The sequence below is a fragment of the Lepisma saccharinum genome, chromosome 4 (genome assembly GCF_977018435.1).
Source record: "Lepisma saccharinum chromosome 4, izLepSacc3.1, whole genome shotgun sequence".
In the NCBI taxonomy this organism is placed as follows: domain Eukaryota; kingdom Metazoa; phylum Arthropoda; class Insecta; order Zygentoma; family Lepismatidae; genus Lepisma; species Lepisma saccharinum.
In genome coordinates, this window is record NC_139232.1 from 75,399,761 (window position 1) to 75,421,345 (window position 21,585).

General features: G+C 37.8%; 1 protein-coding gene across 1 annotated transcript in view; it reads right to left on the reverse strand.

The window, feature by feature from the left end:
• The window catches only part of kl-2 (dynein heavy chain 2, axonemal kl-2), a 373,042-nt gene that overhangs the window by 305,851 nt on the left and 45,606 nt on the right, over window positions 1-21,585 (reverse strand). Inside the window, exons 7-10 of the mRNA XM_083120771.1 lie at window positions 17,703-17,866; window positions 16,376-16,541; window positions 13,489-13,631; window positions 1,297-1,473 (exon numbers count right to left, since the gene is read on the reverse strand). Of these exons, the coding sequence (XP_082976897.1) occupies window positions 1,297-1,473; window positions 13,489-13,631; window positions 16,376-16,541; window positions 17,703-17,866 (650 nt within the window). The remainder of the gene's footprint in view (window positions 1-1,296; window positions 1,474-13,488; window positions 13,632-16,375; window positions 16,542-17,702; window positions 17,867-21,585) is intronic.

Sequence of the window (21,585 nt, forward strand, 5' to 3'; positions counted from 1 at the left end):
ATTGACCTCCTTAATAAATTGTTTCAAGGTGACTGCAGTGCAAAAGAAGTTGCATATTTAGACATTTACTTTTTTTTAAAAGTAGAGCATGGAGATTATCCATAAAAATTACAACAAAATGGCAGAATTTTGCACTAATTTATCAGATATTTATTGATATATTGGATCAGTAAAATAATCGGTAATTTTACCAATAAACCGATATGCCTATATCAGTTGGTACCGATAAAGTACCGATTAATCGGACCCATCCCTAATGAAAATTAAAGGAAGAAGAAAATAAAAAAAATGTTTTCAGCACATGCCTACAGCCACCACAATTGATCAAAGTGAAGTGAATGAAAAAAAAATGTAGCCCACTTCCAGACGCCCATGTCTATAGCAATGGTACATTCATACAATAATGCAAAGTTGCACTTAAATAAGCTGATACTTCTTAGTGGAAAAATAATAATGTATGAGTGGCAGTGCTTCCAACGTATGGACATAATTTCCAGAATTTCACTTCTAATGTCAACCCGATACATGCTGGATGGACAAATTTGGAGGAAAGTGTGACGAAAGACCACTCTTTGAGGATATGTAACGCCCGTCGCTCGATTTTGAACCAAAAGAAGAAGAAGAAATTATGCAACATTTTTGGAAGTCTAAATTTTCGGAAAATTTTGAAAATTGGGTATTTCTTCCCTGTTGCATGTTGTTAATGTTGAAATGTTATCCTCTCATGGCCAAGGAGAATCGGGGAGCTTTTTGAGGTGAGCTAGAGAATCAGACATATAATAGGTGTTTGGTGAGTTCAGTCTTCAAATCTTTGTCAGTATGAACATGCACATCCAAGGAGATTATTTAGTTGAATGAGAAGGACCAGGTTCTTGATGGTACCGAAATAGCTTAAGCAGTCCAGTAATATGGACATATCCAGATGACACAAACATTGCCAATGAGAGAAGGGTAATTGTATGGGTTGGGTATTTAGGTTTTATTGCCATAGCTTGCACAAAGGTTGGCATAGGATGGAATTTTTGTATACGTGGTTGTGCCACTTATTTGGAGTAATTAATGGTTGGTGCAGTTATTACAATGATGTAGGTGGGTGATGTGAGCAGATTAATCTAGAATAAACCTTGTGGGGTCAGAAACAACATTCTTCTCACAAGATACACAAAAGTTACACAATGAAAGGCCACTTCGCAGACCTTGGCCCGTCAAGGCCTGTTGTGCCACAGACAGAGGAGAGTCATAGAAAACTGCTTATGAAAGAAGAAATGAACAATTTATTTAACTTTCATAACTTACTTTTCCATTTCATCATTCCACTCCTTATTGTTCACATCTAAAATGATATCCTTTTTTTCAGCTACAGGAGTCAAATAGTTTTGAAACTTATCTTCAACCTTCATACAGATCTTTTCAAACTTCATGCCTGTCATCCCTGGAAATACTGGAGCAGGAATGTCAAGTGATTCATCAATCCTAGAAATGTATAGAGATAAAGATAGTCTTATCAAACATAAAAAAATAGACATACATGATACAGGGATGTACTACTAATAAAAACATTCCCAATACTGATTGGGTACTGATATAAAATTTATTGATACAGGGAACAAATAGTGAACTGATCTGATATGCATTCCCATTTCACATTATTTTACCTGTTGTCTGCAATAAACCGTAGCAGATATAAATGGGAGTATTCACATTTGAGCAGAGAACACTACACAACTCCAATGTGTTTGTGTTCATTATTGGCATAACAGGCATAGGCTTGATGGGCCTGGACCCCTTCCCGAAATTTTGCCACATCATCTAGAAATGTTGATCAATGCACTGAGGATGCTTGGAAAATACTTTGACACAGAGTGCTGATCCTGAACCTTGTGCTTTCATTATTCTACTGAAATTTCAGCTTTGAAGCAAACAATAATAAAAATCGCAACAGGGTGACCAACTAATGTCATGCAAGAAGTTGTTCAATGCAACGATTTTTGATTATAGATGGACTGCTGAAACTCTTCCTATCATCAATCAGAGATTGGGATAATAATGAGAACTGTGCAGACTCATATAATTTTTCACTGTAAGGGACATAACTTTTGAATGACCACAAGTTACAATTGATAATATGTCCAATTGTGAAAATACCCTGGCTATTACTTTGTGTTCATGAAATATTTAAAATGAGTAACACACAGTTTGCTTCAGGCAACAGACAGCATGGAACGTCGGTGTGACAAAACATGATCCACATCAGTGTGGAGCTCACTCTCTGTAGCATCAGCCTCCAGCACGCTTCTCCATCTAGGTCTCACTGGATTTGGTAATATATTGATTGAATTTGAAATTTTGGGTGCATCAGCACTTAGGCTATTTTGCATCCATCACATTATACGTGGTCCAGCTCCTTACCATAACTAAAAAATAATATTATAACTAATATAACAAACTCTAATGTTGAGAGCTGCTTTCCCTGGTGGAGTGGTTAGCACATTGCTCTACGATGTCAGTGGACCCAGGTTCGAATCCCAACCAGGGCATGGATGTTTGCGAGTGTACATTCATCAATTTCATCATATCATCACTCATCCCCCCATCTTCGCAATTAGCTAAAAGTGGCAGAAAAGTGAAGTAAAATAAAGCAAATCAATCAATCTAATGTCGAGAAACTAAAATATTCTTACTCGAGTTAAAAGATGAGGCTGTAAAGGGGCACTCGGCACACATAAGGATAAAACACAGGACAACACACACACACACACACACACACAGTCCTACGAGGATTATACTGGTCGTAGGCCCAGATGCCAGAGCCTCGTTAGTCTCCAAAATGCAGTCCAGGGTGTACTATGTGGAAGTGAGGTTGACAATAGGGTGTACTACATGGAAGGTCACTCCTTACATTCCTTGGTAACATATGGTGGGATGTGGTATGGTATGTGAGTGGCATGTCCCTCTTGCCTTTTATACCTTTAGCTTGAGGGTTTTCAATTCTATTTCTTTTCTGTTATATCACAGACATATTATGCTTCATCTAATGTAGCTTTGCCAAGTCTGGTAAGCTCCTTTTGGCCCTTAGTCCTATTTAGTCATCTTTCTGGAAAGGTGCTGTGGTTCAATTTTGAAAATATGATCATAGGAAATTTATTTTTGTTACATTGTCAAGAATTTTATTTTTATTTAACTGAACTTTGATTATTTTCTTAAAGTAAAGTAAACTCTCATTAGTTTTGAAAATAATTAACTATAAAATTACAAGTCACAATATTTTAATTAATTTTTTTCACAGATTGAAAACTTAAAGATTTCTGTACTTACAGTGATACTTCCATTGACTTAAACAAGTTGTAAAATCTTTGCATAGCTCAAAATCTTCTCACATAATTAGAAACTGCTCAAAGACTGGTTTATCATACACTACAGAAACTTTTCGGTTTGTTGCAATACACGTTCAGACCAAGCAAGAAAAGTGTTGATCATTGTTTGAAGTTATAGAATGCATTGTTACTCCACAGCACCATTATTTATTGCACAATCGTAGTTTGTTTATGCGGGCTGTCTCACGTATCGAATTCATTGTGCGCCACCGAGGTTACAATTCAGTTGCAGGCAGGTGCCCCGGTTCGTAGGAAGTGCAGTGTGCTGTGTGATAATTAGGGGGCAGATTTATATGCACTCAAAAAGGCCAAAATATGCACTTAAGACTAGAACCGCGGAAGCGGTCATTTTGACCGCTGTTGAATTTCAAATTGCTGTTAAGACGTTAATATATCTTCTAATCATCTGAAATTCCTTGACTTTTGTTCTTTTTACGTTGCGAATATATTTTTGATATAAAAATTTAAAAAAATAAATTTATTATGTAGTTATTCATCGAAATACCTCCAACCGCGGGAGTGGTCAACATGACCACTGTGCATTACCCTCCATTTTTTTATGCAAAGGTAAACAGAAAAATGCAAACCTCCTTTCGGGAGATGTATTACAAAATTCGCCTTCAAGCTACTGCCACCTGGTGCGTCATTTATTAGATTTATCACTAGGTGGCAGCAGCTTACAGGTGAATGTTCAATCTCTTTGTTTGAGCTGAATAGGGAGTTGCGAAACTTTGCAAGCACTGTCTTTGTTTTTCGTCTGTTCTTGATATTTGTTTCTCGGACACTTGAGTGATTATTGTGCTCTAAAAATGGCTGAACGTGGACTATCAGCTGAAGATATATCAAAGTATTTAGACTCAATTCAGGACATAGATGCTGACAATTCCGATGGAGGTGAAAGTGAAGAGGATCCCGATTTTGTTGCACTAGAACAAGACATTGAATCGAACCAATCGTCAGAAGATGAAGAAAATGAAGCAGCACCTGTTTCTACAGTTCAATGGGGAGCAAAAAGAAAAACCACAGTGTCTCCAGGTGAGTCTCCTTTTCTATCTGGAATGAAATACAGTGCTAAAGATGGAAGCAAATGGACTGTAATTGATGCTGATGTAAATGTTCCTGGTAGGCATCCAGCACATAATGTTTACAAGAAAAGCCTGGCCCGTCAGGATTTGCTAAACAAAATATCCTTGAAGGAAAGGTTTCAAGTGCATGGCCTCTTTTTGTGTATGAGAGGATGCTTCATCACATAAAATCCTGCACTGAAGAAGCAGCTCATCATCAAACTGGAAGAAATGACTGGTCTGTTACATTACAGGAACTTCATTCATTTATCGTAATTTTGTATGCTTGCGGAACACATTGTGCGAAAAGTCTTGAATTGGACAGTTTCTGGGACAGTACCTGGCACCAATATTTTTTCGTGAAAGCATGGCTAGGGACAGATTTCGTGAAATAATGTGATATATCTGTGCTTTCATCATAAAACAACAAGGTCCGAATGCATAAAAAGCAGGCGCGGTTGGCTGTATAGCGCAAATGTGCAGTGAACCCCCAGTAATATACAAAATAAACAATAACTGAGATGTTCATAAACGTAGAGTGGCAAATTCTCTTAGTGAGAAGAAGAAACCGCGGGCCAGAGCCACTCAGCTCCCCTCTAGTTCCGTTTCGTGCAAAGTCTCCGCTGAACCTCCGCAAGGCAACCCCTACCATGCTAAAAGCTTAGGACGGCTAGCAGAAGCTCGACGAATACATATGGCGAAAATACATGCAGTCTGAGACTGGAGGAAGGCCGTCTCGTCAAAACGGACATGCGCAGTTCGTAGGATCACCAGCGAGCTGGAGTGAATCACGCTCTTCTCTCTTCCAGTGTTGCACTATGTGTTTCAATTTGAATTCATTTGGCATTCTCTTTGTATTTTTATATTTTACAAGACTTATTAGATTAATGAAGAGGGTGTAATACAAATGTAGAGGTAACACCGAACGAAAGCTAGAAGTAAAGATGATGGGACAAATAAGATAAATATGATAGAAAACAACTTGCCTACACATTCAGAGTTTTCATCTTTAAGATGGAAACACTTCAGGTGGAAGGAGCCGAAAAGTAAAAAATAGCGCGAGGGCGAGGGGTCGCTTATCGGACAAGACTTAAACAACCTTTTGGTCTTCTTACGTCAGACTAAATGCTTTCGTTGACATGTTAGGCTTTTTAGGTTTAGTTGTCTTAGAATATATACACTCAATTTTCGGGGCTTACCGTGCTTGACCAAAAATGTAATATTTGCTATTTATTCAAGCCTAACCTAACAATGAAGGCATTTCGCACTTACGTCAGAAGACGACCAAAAAGTTGTTTGGGTTTCGTGCGATCAGTTATACTCTAGCGCGAGAGGGTGTTCGAAGGGACGCGCGCATTTAACTTTGTTACGTGTCATTGTCTCCATACTTGTTGGTTTGTTTTGAAGTGCATGGCTGGTGATTGAAATATATTTGGCATGGTGATACGTTGAGTGAAGTGAGGTGGATTGTGTATTGGAAGGAGTGTAGTTGGTGCGTATATGTGTGAGAAGTTAACATATTGCATAGAATAGAATCGAATCGCTTTAGCGATATACTTTCGAATAGTTATATAAGAATTATCTTGTAATCAAGGGGTCTTGGGTTCGATTACTGATACATACTCGTTTTAGCAGGCAGAGATTTGTATTTTCAACTGTAGGTTCAGGATTCAGTTCCAATAATATAGTCTATTTGACAGTGGTGGGACCAGAAAAGAGTTGGCAAGAGTGGAAGAGGCAAAATTGAGGCGAGAATATTTTCTGAATTCTGAGATACCCCTAAATACATTACCATACTAAAATCTTAAATTAAAATGATCGTCCCCTACACACACACTCCTTGGTGCTGTCACTGTTATCTGAACATAAAGCAAATCAACTTTGTCAGTAATCTACCGGCCAAAATTTGATAATTTTCCCAGAACTATCTCTACGAACCAAAGCGTGTAGTGTCTCAAAAGGTTTAGGTAAGTCCACTTTTCATAATTTTGGTGAACCCCCAGGAAAATTATGCACGAGCCGCGCCTGATAAAAAGTTACAAGTTTGTGCATGTGTCCAAAATATGGAATTGTTTCATTGAAAATTGTGGCAGAAATTACATACCAGGAGCATACATCACTGTAGATGAACAGCTATTTCCTACAAAAGTTAGGTGTAGATTTTTGCAATACATGGCAAATAAACCAGACAAGTTCGGCATTAAAGTCTGGCTTGCAGTTGATGTCGACAGTAAGTACCTGATAAATGTTTTCCCTTATTCTGGTAAAGATGAAGATCGCCCAGCAGATCAGTCTGTTGCAGAATATGTTGGAAAAGGAAGAAATGTCACAACAGATAATTTCTTTACGTCAAGGAAACTCGCTGAAACCCTGAAAGCTAAGAACACTACCTTGGTAGGAACAATAAGACGTTCAAGAAAAGAAGTTCCTCAGCAAGTAAAATCATCTCATCTAGAACAGTATTCTACAGTTCTTCTTAGTAGTGCTGACAGAACACTCACTGTGTACCAAGGAAAAAGAAACAAAAATGTTCTAATTCTCAGTTCCATGCATTCAAACATGTGTATTGGTGGTGGTGTAAAGAAACTCCCTGAAACTGTCAGCTTTTACAACAGCACAAAGTTTGGTGCAGATGTAGTCGATCAGATGGCTCATAAATTTTCTGTAAAAGCAGCATCGTGAAGATGGTCAGTTCATGTATTCTACAACATTTTGGACCTAGCCACTCTCAATGCATATATTTTGTACAAGAGTACAACTGGCGAAAATTTTGGTCGTCACTTGTTCCTGATGAAACTTTCTGAAGAACTCCGAGAAGGAAGCAACAGAATCCCACAGCCCAATCTACAGATTGTCTCCTATGGGCCTCCAGGAAAACGACAGCATCGACAGTGCCAAACATCCAAATGCAGAAACAACACGGGAGACTTATGTGAGCAGTGTGGAAAAGCAGTATTTGGAAAATGTGTAAAAATTGTTAAAAAATTACTGCACCAATTGCACTGCAGATGATGCCAAATAAGTAAATTTATTGTTATTGCATGAAATAATTTTAATTTTTATTTGTATTCATGTTTGTGAAAACAAGAACGGGATCATGTATTCATTTCTGTGAAATTAAAGATGTGTACTGAAACAATTAAAAAAAATATTAACAAACAAAACTATAAATAAAACCCACTTTTTCCATGGTGGTCAATATGACCGCTGTCGCGGTTCTAGTTATAAAAAAAAGCCTGCGGTTCTAGTGTTAAAATATGCACTAAAAAATTTCAAAATAACCTACTTTAAGGTTCTGTACGCCTTACATGGGAAGTAAATGTACGAGGTTTGGCTAGAAAAAAACAACAGATTGATGTTGCTATTGGCAAACAACGAATGCGCGAAGGTTGAGCAATGCATGATTCTATACTACCATACCCTGCCTACAGAATGACTAATTGCCCTGGGTGCAAGCCTCTCAGTTTCGCTGTGGCACTTGGACAAAGCAGAACGTGCGTCTGTGCTCCGTCGGAAAAATGCTGAGTATTAAAATGGAACAGCGTGTCAATATGAAGTTCCTTTACAAACTGGGGAAATCCGCAACAGAAGCGTACGACATGTTAAAATCTGTGTACGGGGATGAGTGTTTATCATGCACACAAGTGTTTAAATGGTTTAAAGAAGGACAGGGAATGATCCAAGACAACCCACGTTCAGGACGACCATGCACGTCGAAAACGGAAACAAACATTCAAAAAGGGAGTGATGTAATTCGAAAAGATCGTCGATTGACCATTAGAGCAGTTGCTGAAATCACAGGAATAGACAAAGAAAGTGTTCGACAAATTTTACACGAGAATTTGAACATGAGTAAATTGTTCAAAACTCGTGCCAAGGAACCTGACATTGGAACAGAAGGAAGCTCGAGTGAACATTTGTACGGACACTTTGAAGAACATTGAAATAGACCCTACATTCTTAGAGAGAGTGATAACCTGTGATGAATCGTGGTTTTTCACGTACGACCCTGCCACAGAGCGCCAATCAATGCATTGGAAAACCACGAGTTTGCCACGTCACAAGAAAGCTCGCATGAGCAAGTCCAAATTCAAAGCCATGATGATTGTCTTTTTCAACATTCGAGGCATTGTGTACGTTCCTTGGGTACCCGAGGGTCAAACTGTAAACCAACTTCATTACATTAATGTGCTGAAAACCCTTCGTGAGCGAGTAAGAAGACGACGACCTGATTTGTGGCAATGGAAGTCATGGATTCTGCACCAAGACAATGCTCCTGTCCATACGGCCCTGTCAGTGAAGACATTTTTGGCTAAATATGGCATCCCAGTGTTAGAACATCCACCGTATTTGCCGGACCTTGCTCCCTGTGACTTCTTTTTATTCCCCAGAGTGAAGTCTGCCCTAAAAGGAACCAGATTTGAGACAGTAGAAGCTGTGCAAAGAAAGGCGACGGATGTAATGAACATGATCTCCGAAAATGACTGGCAACACTGCTTCCAGCAATGGAAAATTCGTATGGAGCGGTGTACAGATCGTGCAGGGGAGTACTTTGAAGGAGATAAAGTTCCTGTTGTACAAAATGCCGAATAAAAGATTTCATAGCATCAGTCCGTTTTTTTTCTAGCGAAACCTCATATCAGTAACTCACTGAGCGCAATTATAGAAATGTAAGTTTGATACATTGTGCTATTTAGGAAAACCAAAAAATACTAATTTACAAATGTTTTTAATTTCATGTTACAAAATTATTATATTACACGCAATCCTTTGTCTGGAGGCTTGCTCTAAAAATTGCAATATTGTAATAATAATAATATACATATCTTGTTGGAAACACTATGCTCTTTTCGTTGCATTAATCAATATCTTATTATTTTACATCAGCATTTCAATATACTAGACATTATATAACAATGTTTTCAGGTAGCAAGACTATTGAGATTGTCAGAAAATATGTCTTTGCATTTTGAAAATGTTCATTCCATTTCACAAGATGCCACTGAACAGTATTTGTTAGTTTCATTTCTTGTGTTGATATCCTGATGTAAAATGGATTTTTCTGTATTCAGAATTTTCAAATAAATAAATAAATAATTTTCAGTTGTGGAATACCCAGGCAAATCCTGGGTTTCTGGTTTCTGGGAGTTATTGCTGACTACTGCTCCAATTCAGCTTTCTCAACTTCTCCTGGTACTATTTTCTTTTGAGCAATATCAAAAAGAGATTGGATGGACAAAGGAAGAAGAAAATTTAATATTTGTCCCTTCAAAACTAACTAACTAACTAACTCTCTAGCCTTCTTAAACCCAAAGGTTCATGGCTGCAGCAACATAGGCTTTCCATCTGTCCCTATCTTGAGCAAGATATATATATACTCTTTTCCATCCCTACCGATTTCCTTTAAATCCATCTCAATGTTGTCCCTCCATCTTCGTCTTGGCCTTCCTATAGGTCTCTTACCATCAGGTTTTCCAACAAGAATCCTGTAAACTCCTCTTTCCTCTCCCATTCATGCCACATGGCCTGTCCACCTAAGTCTTCTTGATTTAATTATTCTAATAATATCTAGACATGAATACAAATTATGTACTTCTAAATTATGTAACCTTTTCCACTCCCCTGTCTCTCATCCCTTTTAGGTCCAAATATTTTCCTAAGGATCTTATTTTCAAATACTCTCAATTTATGTTCCTCTTTCAACGTAAGGGACCAAGTTTCACACCCATATAATACTACAGGCAAAATTACTGTTTTGTATATTTTAACTTTTAGTTTCTTAGATATTAAACGAGAAGACAAAAGTTTATGAAGAGAGAAGTAACATTAGATGTGTTGGGAACTGAAGGGTTTTCAGAGACATGAATATGAACAATCTAGTGGGTTTCGACTTTTATAAGAGCTGCAAACATGGGAGGACAAGACACAGTAGTGGTGTTCAGGCTCGAATCAGAGAAATATTCGAGAACTGTCTGCGTCCACCTCGTAACCGACAGTTTGAATCTTGCGTTGTCGAGTGGATTGTCCATCCCGTGCATGGTAACGGCTTCGTAAAAACACTCAGACATCATAGATGTGTTGATGCCTGATGAGAAGAAATGGACAAACACACATACTCAGATGGTTCTGGCACACAATGTTATTGCATGGAAACAGGGGAGTCGAGTGGTAAAAAACGTTCCGATTTCATGTTCTGATTAAAATGGCAGCCTTAAACAGTGGCAACCATTTAGGGGATAGTTGCTCCCCATTTTTTTGCCTCTTAATCCTAGGCCTTGTCTACCAAGAGAAAGTAAACTTTCCTTGCACACCCCCCCCCCCCCTCCGTTTGGAACCCAATCGCCACCACAGACCTTAAACATACAATTGTGAGATTCTATCTATACCCCTTAAAAATATGATGTTCATCCTTTAGTTTCTACTGTCTTCTTATTTTGTACTGAAATAACAGAATGATCCTTCACTAGTTATACAGCAGCATTGTCTGCAAAAATTAACATAAGTTTATAAAAATCACAGTGTCCAGGCCTACGCAGGGAACAAATGTTCTCTGTTACCAAAAATGAAAACTGTTTGAGCATGGTAAATTTGCATTTCGGCAAATTTCCATTTAAGATGCCAAAAACTACTCTAAATACCTGAAATGTATTACATGTTTAAAGCATACTTGACAATAAATAACTCTGCTGGCAGTGGTAAAGGCATCGTTAACTTCTGCCCACTGTTGGAGCAATATGCTGTTACTTCTCTCCTTCAGCATTTATTGTCACTTCTGCAGCATGCACATACACGCACACTTACAGATTTATCAAGATATCACATTACAAATAATCCTCAAATAAAGCGACCCCAATGTTGTCGCTGGAATTTGGAAATGTGACTCACACCTCTGAAAGGTCGTTGGTTGATGAAAGAGTGGGTTTTCTCGATATTCGCAACCAGACCACCTGCAACACCATGAGCTTCGGAATGTCCTCGACCCAACTAGTGCCCAAGACCAGATGAAGTAGGCTATTTTTTAATGCTTACACAAAGAACGAGGAAAATGAAGCAGACAAACTTTAAACGAACAATTACATGAAAATTACTTGTAATATATGCAAATTATATGCACATTAAGCTGAAATATGCACTAACGTCCCAAATATGCATTTATATGCACTATTAAACTTCAGAGTAATCCACATCAAGTGAAATAGATAAATCCGTTGAGAGCATATGAATTTTCCTTACGGAAAAATACATGCATTTATGCAAAAATCTGCCCCCTAGTGATAATTGTGGATTGCATGTAAGTTACATATTTCATTTAATAATGGATAGAGAAGCTGGAAAAAGATGCAGCATTGGTAAACTTCGAGGTAAAGAATGCATAATAGTTATGCACGTGTTAAATCACTTTTTAAAATCAATGAATATCAGCAAGGTGGTTAAGACAACGGCTGATGTTACGGAGTTATGAAAGGAAGTGGGCGCAAGTGAAAAACTATATTAAAATGAACAATGTGTCATTTAAAGTCCCAGAAATGCAGGGTTTAATATCGGCAGCGTACCAAAACGTTGTGTGTTTAAAATTGGTCCAACTACATTAATCATGTTAAAAAAATTGAAAGAGATCTCTGGAAGGCAGACAATATCCAAGATGACGAAGAACAATTTCTTATAAACCTCTCATCATCATCGTCTTCATTGTCCGGGTCCACCAAGAGAAACAGAAGATTTTTTTGGAGGATGTAACGGCATTACCAGACGAGGACAGTAGTTATGCTTAAAGGTACGTGAGCACACTTTGTTATTACTTTATTGTCCGTAAAAAATATATGTTAATGTTTTTTTTTGCATTTATTTAATTCTGTTTATGTAAAGGATACAACATTCAACGAAAGAAGTAACAATAGTTGTGTGTATTACACATATAATGCAAATGTAAAATAGTAAACAGTTTTTCTTGTATGTACACATTGCTTGCATTATAGAATTATTTTCCTGTAGTTTACGGTTATTACAAGCATAAGAAAACAGTTTTTCTTTGTGACGTTTCAGGAGAACACACGTTCCTTTCATCAGACATTTATTTTCATTTTGACTAAAGATACAGTTATAACAATGGTTAGTAATTTTTTAAACAAAAAGAATCTGTTATATAATGGATGTTGTCAATGTTACATTGTTGTAATATAGAACTTAACTGTGAAAAAAGCAGTCTGTTTTATTTTTATTTCAGATTTTTTTTTTTAAATTATGAATCCCAAATATCATCAGGTAATTCAAATTCATCATTGTTTTCACAAAGTCTCTTGATGTTTTCTGTTACATTAAATTTTAAAGATGGTGGCTTACTCCATTTGTGAAAAAGAAAACTCCATACTGGATCTATGTTACCATTTTCATTATTTAATTTATTCCAGTGTTCTTCTGCAATGAACGAAGCTTCCCAGACATTCAACTCTGTGTTTCCCGTTAATCTTTTTATGAATCCCAAATATCATTAGGTAATTCAAATTCATCATTGTTTTCACAAAGTCTCTTGATGTTTTCTGTTACATTAAATTTTAAAGATGGTGGCTTACTCCATTTGTGAAAAATGAAAAAGAAAACTCCATACTTCCTGAAACGTCACAAAGAAAAACTGTTTTCTTATGCTTGTAATAACCGTAAACTACAGGAAAATAATAGTAAACAGTTACGTCGAAATATAAACTTTTACATTCAAATCTTGAGGTAACTCGTTTTTCCCAAAATGTATCAAATACATAGATTTTGAAGATTTCCTATACGATATTAAGGTAGTAAATTTGTCGCAATCATTAGCGATTAGCAGCGACTCGATGCGCCTCCGTTTCTTCATCTGGCAACGTCGCGCTCCATTTAACCCATACTGACTTTTAAGGTTGACACACACTATACACACACACACCACACCCTCTCACATTTTCTATTGGAATCTCTTGTTCTTTAAAAAATTACATAAGTAATACTGTACTAATTATGTATAATAAATAATTTCCCTCTTCACAAATAAAAGTTAAAAACAAATCTTTTGCTGTTACCTGCTTAGCTCAATCATTGCTCTGCATACTTCGATCATATCTTTACACCTTTGAATGTATATATCAACATTATTAAATATTGAAGGTTTATCTAAATTCCATGGAATCTTGGATCTTCCCTTTCTAATATGAGCTTGAGATACCTGAAACAAATAAATAAATAAACAATAATAATACAGCAATTGCAACAGTAGCACTAGAAATTCCTTTACCAAGCAGGTAAGGTTCAAACATCGAACTCTTGTCCTTATCTATCATTCTGTCTTGTCTGTCTAACAGTTTCTGAAGAATAATAAATTGCATCCGTCAATGTGAATTGACCAAAATGTATGAGGCAGGTTGAAGTGTAGTATTTTGAACACCTGTAGTGTTCCACTATGATGGTACCCTGGGGGTACCTCAAGAATTGTAAATGGAAAAGGATTTGGGTAACCCCTTGTTGGGTATGAAACATTTTACACATTCGAATGGGTAACCAATAACAGATTTGTACAAATTTAAACATGATAAAAAACTTTATGGTTGGTTACCCATTCAAATACAGTGGCCCATGTTGAAAAACCTTTTCTTCAAGAATTTCTTGTAATTAGGAGACCTATTCACCAAAACTTACTCTGATGCTTCTCCCATTTACAATATTATAAATCTCCTGGGAGTCTCTCTAAGAGGTCATTATAAACTTTCCAAATGTCACTCTTCACTTCACATGGCAGGTTTTCACGCAATGGCATTTAAGATTTTTACAATTTGTTCTCCATTTTAAAGATATTAGCCTGTTTCAATGTTAGACTCATCAAAACTGTAAAACAGTTTTTTGGTGCAAATTCAAAAACAGTTGACCAAATCCAAACATGTTTTCTAAGGAAGTTGGATGAAATGAAGACACCGATAAAACAATCGACTGCTTTTATCATTTGAAACTTTTTGTGTGTACTCGAAGTACTCCCTAGTGAGGCACTATGTGCATTCAAAATACCATTACTCAAGTTAAAATGTGGGAAAATAGTTATCAACCTTCATAAATCATACTTTGATAGGTTTATTTGTACTGAACAATCATTTCCTGATGTGATGTCATCCCACTTACTTTCTGCAATCTGTACTGAATGTGATTCATACTTACAGCACTCTAATACTGATGCATAAGGATTTATTTCAACCAATAGCATCCCAGTTTGAAATTTATAGAATTTCAGTAAATACTACACCATCCAAATAACAAAAATAAAACAACTATATTTCATGGCAAAATATCAGTTCATATCAGTTTAACTTTTGTACTTGCCTGTTAAAAGTAAACTAAAACCAACCTTACAACACCTGCATAATTTACCACATTTGTGAGGATTAAACACAAAGGAAACAGTCACTACATCAGTCAGCTGGATTAGCCAAGTGCATTTTCCAGGTGACCAGCATGGGCAGAACTTCCTTCTTTTAACAGTTTTTTAAGCCTAGATGTGTGATAGTTTGTGTTGTCTCTTTGCGTTGTGTGTAGTGTAGTGTGTATTGAGTTGTGTTTTATGAATTAAATATTTAACCAAGCAATGCAGGTTTTGGTACAAAAGGTTTCGGGAGGACAGAGATTCAGTGCAAGACAATCCGAGAGTGACAAAGACAATGTTGATCGCATTTTTCGATGCTAAAGGTTTGGTGCACCATGAATATCTGCCTGAAGGACAAACGATAAACCAAAACTTATATTGGCATCCTGAAACGTTTGTGTTAAGCAATTCGGTGATGCAGTCTGATTTGTGGGCATCTGGGCAGTGGTTCTTATTGCACGATAATGCAAAGCCCCATACTGCTTTATCAGTCCAGGAATATCTGGCAAAGCATCGTATCCCTGCTCTACCACATCCCCATATTCACCCAACCTGTCGCCATGTTTTTTCTTCTTCTTCTTCCCCCCCACCCTATGTGAAAATGCCGCTGAAAGGGAAGCATCATGAAGATATTGCAGCAATCCAAACAGCTGTGACAGATGTGTTGAGAAGTATCCCAGATGAAGCTTTCTCTGCTTGCTTCCATGACCTCCAGAAATGGTAGCAGCTGTGCATAGATAGCCAAGGGAACTATTTTGTCAAGACCTAGGACATTAGTTACTAAGTTCAATAAATTATTATTTACGAGCTCAGTCCTGGAACTTCCCTTACAAAGGTTGTAGTTTTTTCTGATTAATTTAGAAGGCTCGCGGCCTTCATTCACTAAGCATATGGTGTCTGGAGCGTGGAAGTTCACGGGCGGCGGTAATTGCTCTTTTTGTCCATTTGGCAGCACTAGTGTGCGTTTGCTGGCTTGCGTTGTTTGCTATGCTTTCTGCTTTCTGTCATCGGTGTGTTGCCACGTGGTGGTTGGGGAGTTGGGCTGTGTGCTGCTTCGTGTTGCTCGGTGTGGTGCAGTTTCTGTTCTTTGCATGGGTGGAGGGGGGTTCGGAGGGCCACTGTTACTTTTTTTTGTGGTGTGGGATTTTTTGAAGGATGGGAAGCCAAGTTGTATGTGCCTGTCCATTGTCCAGGTTCAGCACTGGTTTCTGTTGGATGATGGCATGAATTTCTATTATAGTGTTTTCTATGATAGAACTAGTTGGGTGAAGTATGGATGTGGAGGAGATGGAGGGTTTGTGGTGTGGAGGTGTTGTGATAGGCCTGATGAGTCTTTTTTGTCATCTTTATATGTTCATCTATCTGTTCTTGAACAGTCCGGATGGTTCTGCTGATGTAGCTGTCGTGGCATTGACATGTGGCCTTGTAGACACCCGGGTGCAATGCCGAAACACAAAACTTCAAGTAGGTAATACTTAAACCGTGTCTGCCACATCCATCATTAATGCAGTTTTTATTGGTTTATAATGAATAATAATGGTTTAGTATCAAATACAAGTTACCATATGGTAAGTAAGTTGCCATTGGGAACAACAATCAGCACACTCATTAAGTATCTTCAGTCCATAGCGTGTTTTTCCTGCAAATATCTCATCCAAGTTGACTGAACGAATACATTGTTGAATAATAAGATTACTCATTGATTTGAAGAGTGTAGTTAGTCTTTCACTGAAAAAAAAAAAACAGTTTCAGCACTAAAGCACATTAATAAACAATTGTTTCATTATTGGTCTTATAAAAAATAGAAATCCTCATTTAAACAAAGTATCAACTTAAAATACTTAACTACTACTGATCTGCTTTGAACAATTATAAATAAAAAAAGCATGCTTAATTTTGATATTAAAATACAGTGTAACTTTATTTATTTATTTTTCCAGGAGACTGAGGCAAAAAAAAATATTGGAAAACATAAAATCTGGAAAGTTGTGTTACTTAATTGGACCCATGAAGATTGAATGTATGAGGCAGAGAAATAATAAAATCCGGGAACATATAATCAGGGGCCTACAGTATAAATTATCATATAATTAATTTTTATTAGCCTGTGGAAAGAAACATCTGTAACTCCTTTCGTTACACAATACTTTAGATCAGGACAATTTTGATGGATTTTATTTTAGGACTAATTTCATAATTGAACACAGTTTATATTCATGATTCAAGCTGGAACTGAAAAATGAATGACCAAATAAATATTTCAAATAAGGTAAATGCAAACGTAAACTAGGATGAAATAATGTGATCACAAAAATAATTAACAAGGTGCAAATTTTTATGTATGCAAAATACATAGAAAAATCACTGAAAAATGTTAAAAAAATTAATATTTTTCATGTTTTTTTTTGTTTTTTTTTTGGGTCATTTCATTTATTGCCATGCTAATATTTTCAGGTTTGAGTGGATTTCTCACTAATTCTATCTGAGTTGCCACCTAAACTGCAGTCACCATTTCCAGAGCAAGGAGGGATTATTTGTGAAATATGACAGTAATATGACAAGAACAAATGGCACACACAACCTGATTTTCTTTCATGGCTTAAAACAAGAGTGACTAGAAGTGGGGGATAGGCCTGCTGCAATGAGATAAAAATTACTGAATTTCTGGAAAAATCATATTTTGAATGTTTGTCTCATATGTATTCCTCAATGAAAAATAGAGAAATATGTAAAAATATGTAACATCAAACTCCTGTATATGGTTCTAAATGTTGTACCTTGCTGACATATGTAGTTACATAAAAATTTAGACCCTAGTACTTAAAGAAGAGTAGAAATAAGAACTATGATAGATGACAAAGGCCTAATCGATCACACTGTGATATTTACTTTGTGTTGTAGTATTTTGAGTGCACCCAAATCACTCTGGCCAATTGTACAAGGTGCTGAAGTTGAGCAGCAATATCCTTTGGTTCTGATTTGGCTAGCTCATCACATGGTTGGCGAAGAATTTGTAAGAAATTCACATTGTCTACAGCCTCCTCATATGAGTACTGGAAAGAGAAAGAATCCAAGTGTCACTACTTATGGCCAAAAATTGGATAATATTAAATTTTAAACAATCACATTCAACTACATAGAGATGAACCAACATGAAACATTTGATAGACTTTCATTTAGGACAAGTTTCATTTGTAATGTCACTGACAGAACAAACACATTGTTGAATGATAAGATTACTCATTGATTTGAAGAGCATAGTTAGTCTTTTGTATTGTTGATATCAATTTAAAATTTACTAATAATAACATATATTTACCAATTCAATACAAAATAACAAAGGTTCAATGAAGAACGTGGATGGTTCATTTGCTTCCTAAGTTAACTAGGAAATTGCAAATTGATCCGGTCATGAGTGGGGATGATGTGATCAGCATCACGCCCCTGACCGACTTTACCCCCCAGGGTTTCCCCCAGGTACCCATGTTATTCGACGCTGGGTGGGCGTTTGCAAATATTGCCGCTGTAACGATGCAGTCGCAACTGTGTGAGTTCTCGCTGATGTCCTTCATCCATTAGTTAGCCACAGGCACGCGTGGGAGCAGGTCATACTTTTTCTTCGTAGTTTTCTGAACGTTTGAAATGTTCAAGAAAATCAATCGGACTGCCGACTGTGAAGTCCAGTCTGTGATTTGTTTTCTCAATGCAAGAATGGTTGAATTCTTGTCTCGAGGACAGACCACCAACAAAGGTGCCTGCTGTGACACATTAATCCGGCTGCGTCGTGCAATTCAAAACAAAAGATGCGGAATGCTTAGCGAAGGCATTGTGTTGCTTCACGACAATGCTTGTCCGAATACGGCCCAACAAACTCAAATGTCATCACGTCATTCAGCTGGGAACAATTTGTTCATCCACCAACAGCCCTGACTTGGCACCAAGTGACTGCCATCTCTTTCTTCATCTGAAGAAGAAGTTTCTTGCTGGTCAGCGTTTCGACAATGATGACGACGTCGAAGCAGCAGTGCATGGATGGCTTTTGTCACAGCCGGGAACATTCTATGATGATGGGATACAAAAACTAGTGCCACGCTACGATAAATGCTTGAACAATGATGAAAACTACGTAGAAAAGTAGTTTAAGGTCTGTAGAATGCAATGCAAATAAAAAAAGATACAAAACTATCTTACTTAATTTTTTACACCCTTTCAGTACTTACTTTCCGAATATGCCTCGTACATGTCCTGACAACAGATACGATTTATCAGTACAATTACTGAGAATTTCACCAAATCAATATTAGTTGATATTACTGCACCTACTAACTGCCATGCTTTGTTTCTATATATGGTTATTTGGTAGTGATTTTGCTACTACAGTAGACAAATGTGTGAATATATAAATATTGTTACAAACAGTATTTGTTTTTTTGTTTCTTTTTTGTGATTGTGTATGAATTTGTATGCTTGGGTTTCTTCCATGGTTCTGTGTAGCTTATAAGAGCCAATAAGGTTTGAACTTTCAGCCCTCCCCCATGCGACGCGGGAGGAAGTATAAATATGGCCTGTGTCAGAGGACAGAGGAGAGTGTGTTTTTGAACTGGATAGCAGAAGGGAGAGCAATCTTCGGGCTCCAGTGGCCTCCCTTGAGAAAAAGCATCCCGAGGCAGTTCTGCCGATGCTCAGCTTTCCACTTGGCAGTTCTGCCGTGGGGCTCACATTAGAGAAATGTAAATAATGTAACTTTGAGAATTATTGGAAGAATCCGAGCCTTGTTTTGTTAAATTGTAAATAAATGTATAAAGCCCATTTCTGCGAGTTTTCAGCAATCACCCTGCAACATTAATTTCAGTAAGTTCTTGCCTGTGATTGATTCTTTGGTTCCGAGCGCTCTGGTGAGGAACGGGATGGGAACCCAGGACTAACGAGCCTATTTAGTTGTTTATTTGGGTTTTTCCTGCCAGAAGCGGCCCGGTAAGGGTGGAGTGTTGCGGAACAGAGAATTATTGGGGACTCGTCCTTGGATCTTTTGTGTGAAAGGACACAGGCAAAGAAAGGGAAACGGTTGCTGTAAAAGGGTCGAAATGTTGACAAGGGCTCAATCTGCGTTGTCGTCCGATACTGGGGAAACGAGTTCGACGCCAACAATGGGTACAGAAAATAATGCTACAATAACAAACAGGCCGAGGATTCTTCCAGACGACATTAGAGTACAGTTACCGACTTTTAATGGGGAAACAAAAGGGATGGAAGTTTATAGCTTTTTGGATGAACTGGATGCATACAGGGATCTTTTGGGCATAAATGAAGAGGAATTATTGCTTTATCATCTTCCGTTAGCGTTGAAAGGAGAGGCGAAGGAATTCTTTCATTTTGCAAGCCCGTTTGAAGGATATGTGCAATTCAGGGATTTGTTGCTCAAGAATTTTCATGGGTTGGATCACGAACGAGAATTAGAGCGATTCTTGGATTCTCGCTTTCAGCTAAAGAGCGAGTCATTGGCAGTCTATATTCGCAAGATAGATAGATGGTTCGAGAGGGCAAAATCCACCGCTACAGTCGAAGAGAAGGTTAATTTTATTCGGCGTAAATGTAACCCTGTGTATCGTGAGAGATTAAGATGTCAGAATTTCAACAGCATGAAAGAGCTTCACGCGTACGCTTTGAAGTTACAGGGAGAGATGTTGGAAAACGTTACGTTTCGTCAGTATGAAACAGAACAGGAAATCATTAACTTTGCCTTGAGAGGCACCACACCTCCTCAGGCCGAGGGGCTGGTGGCCGTTAGAGGGGCGAGTAGCGCCGCGGGGGATGATCTGCTATGTGTGCTCGACCCTGGGAAATATTCTAGGTTAGGGAAGGAACCCCCTGCTGTTTCGAGGGAGACAAAAGCGACTGACCACCCAAGAATGTCTGGCAAAGAACGCAAGTGTTACGTTTGTCAATCAACTGCACATCTGGCAAGTTTTCACAAAGCTGCAAGGAAAGATTATGTTTCAGAGTCAAGAGAACGTAATGGACAGGGCGTGACAGTGAGACGCGCCTGTAATTCGACAAAAGTAAAGATGTCAAATAGTAAAATTCAGGAACCTTTCGTTTTTGGAGAGATAAATGGAATTCAGATCCATATGTATATGGATACCGGCGCTAATATATCCTGCATGAGTTTGTCTTTATTTCGGAAATTGGAAGGAAGGGGGGCGAAATTACGTCATAGCAAGCTGAATGTACAGTTAGCTGAAGGGAAAACAACAACTGTCGGACATGTCTTTTTTAATGTTACTTTCTATGGTCAACGGGTCCGAGAAAAATTCTTTGTTTTGGAGAATCCCCAGAATGACCTGATCGCCGGTAGAAGTTTTATGGCGAGGGCGAAGATTTTAATTGCACCCGCGTTGAACGGTTGGGCTTTTCTGAATGAAAGGGACGATATTATTCCTTTTGACGCAATTTGGAAGAAAGAGAAGAAAACTAGTAACCTCCTGTCTTCCACTGTCATTCACGTAGAAGAGAACCGCGACAAAGAAGTGTTGCAAACCCCCAGAACCGGAAAAGTGAGGAAAAAGAAAAGGTTATCGGCGAGGAAAGAAAAAGAAAAAGCAGATTATATTCCGATTAGCGACCTGAAGGATGTGAATGAGAAATTCAGCAAGTTCCAGGAAAAAAAGAAGAGAAAGAAGCCTACTTGTCTGGGAAGAGAGGACTCTGGTTCGAGTCCCGGTACTTCGGCTGCGCGGGAAACTGATCAAGAGAAAGTAACGTTAGTGGACAT